At 56.4% G+C, this 4679-nt stretch overlaps 1 protein-coding gene across 1 annotated transcript in view; it reads left to right on the top strand.

Annotated features, from left to right (window-relative positions):
• LOC123504537 overlaps positions 1-431 on the top strand; it is an 802-nt gene extending 371 nt beyond the window's left edge. The window contains exon 1 of the mRNA XM_045255122.1: positions 1-431. This exon is cut by the window's left edge and continues 371 nt beyond it. Within this exon, the coding sequence (XP_045111057.1) occupies positions 1-400 (400 nt within the window). The 3' untranslated portion in view covers positions 401-431.
• The last annotated feature ends 4248 nt before the right edge of the window (positions 432-4679 follow it).

The following is a 4679-nucleotide window of genomic DNA, read 5'->3' on the forward strand; positions in this document are numbered from 1 at the left end:
GCAGGTGGCGTTGGCGAGGGCCTTGGAGTTCGAGGCCTTCATGAAGACATCGGGCAGCTCTGCAGCGGCCGCCCAGCCCCGACGGGACCTCCAGGGCCGGAAGGCGACGGTGGAGAAGAAGGCGGCGTCGAGGAGGCGAGCGGATGGGTTCCGTGGCTCCTGCTGGAGTTGTGGCGAGAGGGGGCACAAGCGCAGTCAGTGTTCGAGGGGGCGAAGGACGCGTTCCCTCGACCGGCTGAGCTCCGATGCCTTTCAGCCCTGCTGCAAGGAGTGTGGCAAGTCAGGCCACCGTGGAAGCGCCTGCCCCAAGCCGAAGGAAGTGGCGCAGGCGGGAAACTCCGACAGGCTGGAGAAGGGGGCCAACACCCAGCCGTCGGTCCCCGGGCCCCGTGCTGTGTAAGCTGCCGCCGAACGTCCAGTGCGGTGCAGGTGGAAGGCTCGGTGGATGGTAGATCGTGCCGCCTGACTGTCGACACGGGAGCGGAATGGACCTTAGTGCGGCCAGACATGCTGGCCGTTGATCGACTTCCGGATGCGCCACAGCGGCTGTGTGGCGTCACGGGGCACTGCGTGGAGCTGAAGGGCCCAGTGGAGGTTTTGGTTGGCGTGGGCGGCGTGGTGGAGCGTCTGCCTGTGTTCGTCGCCGACCTGGAGGAACCGTGTCTGCTGGGCCTTGACTACTTACTGCAGAGCAAGGCTTGTGTCGACCTTGGACGGAGGCTGGTAAGGGTGCGCGGTCAAGAAGTGCCCTTGCTTCCGGAGGTCGGCTGCGCTGAGGTAGTAGTGGCTGAGCGAGTGCACCTTGCCCCAAGGACGGAGGTCAGGGTCCGGTGTCGACTCTCACGAGCGATGGTGGGAGCGGACGGCATGGTGGAGCCTGGCGAGAACCTGCAACTGGCTGGCGGTGTGTCGTGGGGGCGGGGGAAAAGTTAGTCACTGTCCCGTGGCTAATTTCTCCGACGAGACCCGGAAGATTCCCGCTGGTGCCAAGCTTGGTACCTGTGAGGAGGTGGATCGTCCAGAGGAGACGGCAGAGAATGCAGAGTCCGCGGCGGAGAAGTCACTGCCCGACTTCCTGGAGGACTTGGCGCACCGGAGCGCCGGGAACCTGGACGAGGCGCAGACGGTGAAGTTGCGCCACACCCTGGCTAAGTACGGGGACGTCTTCAGCAAGGGTGACTTGGACTTGGGTCGCACGGGGTTGGTGAAGCACCGCGTTAACACGGGAAGTAGTGCGCCCATCAAGTGCCCGCCTCGGCGGATCGCACCAGCCAGGAGAGAGGAGATGCAGCGGACAGTCGGCGAGCTGGCGGCGCAGGGGGTGATTGAGCGGTCGGATAGTCCGTGGTCTTCAGCGGTAGTCCTGGTTAAGAAGAAGGACGGCACGCAGCGCTTCTGTGTGGACTACCGGGCACTGAATGACGTGACTGTTAAGGACTCTTACCCCCTGCCGAGGATCGACGACACGCTGGACGCGCTGGTGGGGGCCAGGTGGTTCTCCACGCTCGATCTGAAGTCAGGCTACCACCAGGTGGAGATGACGGAGGAAGACAAGGCGAAAACTGCCTTTTCCTTCGGGCAGGGGTTGTCATGGCGCAAGGCGCAGCGCGAGGACACGGACCTTGCTCCTGTCATCCGGTGGCTGGAGGCTGGCGGAGAACGCCCCAGCTGGGAAACTGTGGCGATGGAAAGTACCGCCACCAAGTGCTTAGTTGACCAGTGGGAGACGTTGCGATTGGACGATCGTGGGGTGCTAGTTAAACGGTGGCTCGTGTTGGGTGGTGTAGGCCGTGACTCGTGGGTAGTGGTCGTTCCCCGAGTGTGGCGAGCGGAAGTGTTGAGGGAGTTGCATGCCGGCGTTACTAGTGGCCACTCGGGCGAGAAAAGGACCCTGTGCCGGTTGCGTCAGCGCTTCTACTGGGTAGGCATGCGTAGTGACGTGTTAGAGTGGTGTAGAGCGTGTGACGTGTGCAGTGCGAAGAAGGGGCCAGGTAGAAAGAACCGGGCTCCTTGCAGGTGTACAGTGTGGGGGCTCCGATGGAGCGGGTGGCTGTTGACATTGCTGGCCCGCTGCCCCTCACGCCTCGGGGCAACCGGTACATATGTGTGGTGATGGATTATTTCACGAAGTGGCCTGAGGCATATGCACTCCTAACCACGAAGCCGAGACCGTCGCGAGCGTGCTGGTGAACGAGTTCTTTACCCGGTTCGGTGTGCCGACCGAGTTGCATTCCGACCAGGGCCGCGAGTTTGAGTCTCGAGTGTTCCGCGAGTGTTGTGAACTATTGGGGGTGCGAAAGACAAGGACGACGCCCTCCACCCGCAGTCAGACGGGATGGTGGAGCGTTTTAATCGCACCCTCGCACAGCAGCTTGCCAAGTATTGTGACGAGTCCCAGGAGGACTGGGACGTCAAGCTGCCGGCCATGCTGATGGCTTACAGGTCTGCCGTGCACGAGGCGACGGACTTTACACCAGCCCGTCTCATGTTTGGCCGGGAGCTAAGGCTGCCGGTGGACTTGGCCACTGGGCGGCCTCCAGACGTGAGCTTGCCCACCGTCACCTCTGGCTTCGCAGCGGCTCTGCAGGAGAGCCTGGCGGAGGTGCACCGTCATGCACGTGAGAAGCTCAGGATAGCGGGCCAGGCCATGAAGGAGACGTACGACCGGCGCATGAGGGACGCAAAGTACGCCGTTGGTGACCGAGTGTGGCTGCACAATCCCTGCCGGAAGCGAGGGCTTTCGCCGAAACTACAGAGCCCTTGGCAGGGGCCGTACACTGTGTTGGCAGCCCTGTCGGACGTCACCTACCAGATACAGTGGGGAAGGAAGCGTCCGTGCGTGGTCCATGTTGATCGTCTGTGGCGTTACCATGGTCCGGGGCGCTACTCCTGGGGCGACGGCGAAGGTGAGGGCGTGGGCCCCAACAGTAGCGACGAGGACGTTGACGAAGTGGACGAGGACGGAGAGGAACCTGATGGTGATGTGGGCGAGGCTGTGGACCATGAGCCGGGACCTGCTGAGGATGAAGATGGCTCGTTGGGTGCAGCTGCGAGCTCGCCAGCCGCCGCTACTTCGCCGCTACAGCGTCCGCGACGAGAGCGGCGACGTCCTGCATATTTGCTAGATTACTATGTCTCAGAGGATGAATGTGCGTGAATGTGTAGCAGCCGGGTCGACTGCTTTGTAAGGGGGGGATAGTGTTACGAGTGTGTGTGTGTATGGGTTTGTGTGTTTGAATGTGGCGCGGGCGGGGAGGAGCTGGCGGGAATTGTGTTGTCGGGAGTAGAGTGAGCAGCGAGGGTGGTGGTTGTTGTGACTGAGACCTGCCTTGGCGCCTGTGTGATTCTCGGGGGGTTTTGCAAGTGTTTGAGTGCCTGTGCCTGCCTGTCGGCGTGCCTGAGTGTGTCCTGTTTGCCCTGGAGTGTCCTGGTGCCCTGTAAGTGCCTGAGAACTTTGCATTAAAGGAGTTAATAGGACCTAACGCTTTGTGTTGCCCCTGCCTGTGTGAGCCTGTCTTGTCTGGCTGGGCTGTCGTGGAACCTTTACTTGCTGACTGGTGGTGTTGTGGTGGAACCTGCTGTCCTGCCTGAAGATGAGTGGTCGAAGGTACAGTGGGTGTTGTAACAATATATATATATATATATATATATATATATATATATATATATATATATATATATATATATATATATATATATATATATATACAGAGAGAGAGAGAGAGAGAGAGAGAGAAAAGATGACTGGGATATAAAAGCTGTAATAAGAAATAAACTTACTGTGAGATGCCAGGTGATAGGTTATTTGGTGACTGGATCCAGAGGCAAGAGTTGGGAATTATTCGTACGGAGCATCAAGGGCATCAACCTTACTGCCCTGACAATCTTGATTTCTTGCATATTCATACATATCAACATTGAATTTGTCTAGCATGCCTTTTGTAATTATTAGGCCTTGCAACATTTTTCTGACATAATTAAGGTTGTGCGTATCCTCAAAATAGCCTCCAGCATCTTAAGTTTCATTCGATTTCGCACCTTAGTCTTTACAGCATTAACATGGGAAAAAATCCTCCACAACTGCGTTGCTTGCTGGTGTTGTCAAAGCTGCCAGAGCATATCCGGCTATAGCTTCATATGGCTTTCGGCCTCCTTCTTATTTCTTTATTAAAGCCCAAAAGCGAACTGGATCTTCTGGGATGACTGAGCTGAAGACTTCTTCATTATTCCAGGGATGAAAAGAATTTTTCGGTACTGTTCTTCACAAAGTTCTAGAGATTCTTCTTGGAGGTGAGGAAATGGAAGTTCGTTGATTTTGAGTCTGTTTAAATGGGTAGGGACATTGTGTGGGGATAACTTGCTTAATTTGTCAAATAGGCTTCTCCGGTAGCCTCATCTTGATTTGAGACACCAGTTCAACAAGCATTTCTTGGCACCACTGCTGTATGGTTTCAAGACGAGAGGCCATATTCTTGCCGGAAATAAGTCTGTTGCATTCCATGGAAAACTTGGCTCCAAATTCAGTTTTACTCAGTGGTAGTAACGTGCCTTGCTCACTATGGAGTATAGACTCTTCTGTGAAGAGATTTCTAATGTATATCTAGTTCAAGAAGCAAAGAGGATGGACTAGCATTGTTAGACTGGAAGAGTGCATTCACCCTTTCAAATTCTGTAACCAG

Source organism: Portunus trituberculatus, chromosome 16 (assembly GCF_017591435.1).
Source record: "Portunus trituberculatus isolate SZX2019 chromosome 16, ASM1759143v1, whole genome shotgun sequence".
NCBI lineage: Eukaryota > Metazoa > Arthropoda > Malacostraca > Decapoda > Portunidae > Portunus > Portunus trituberculatus.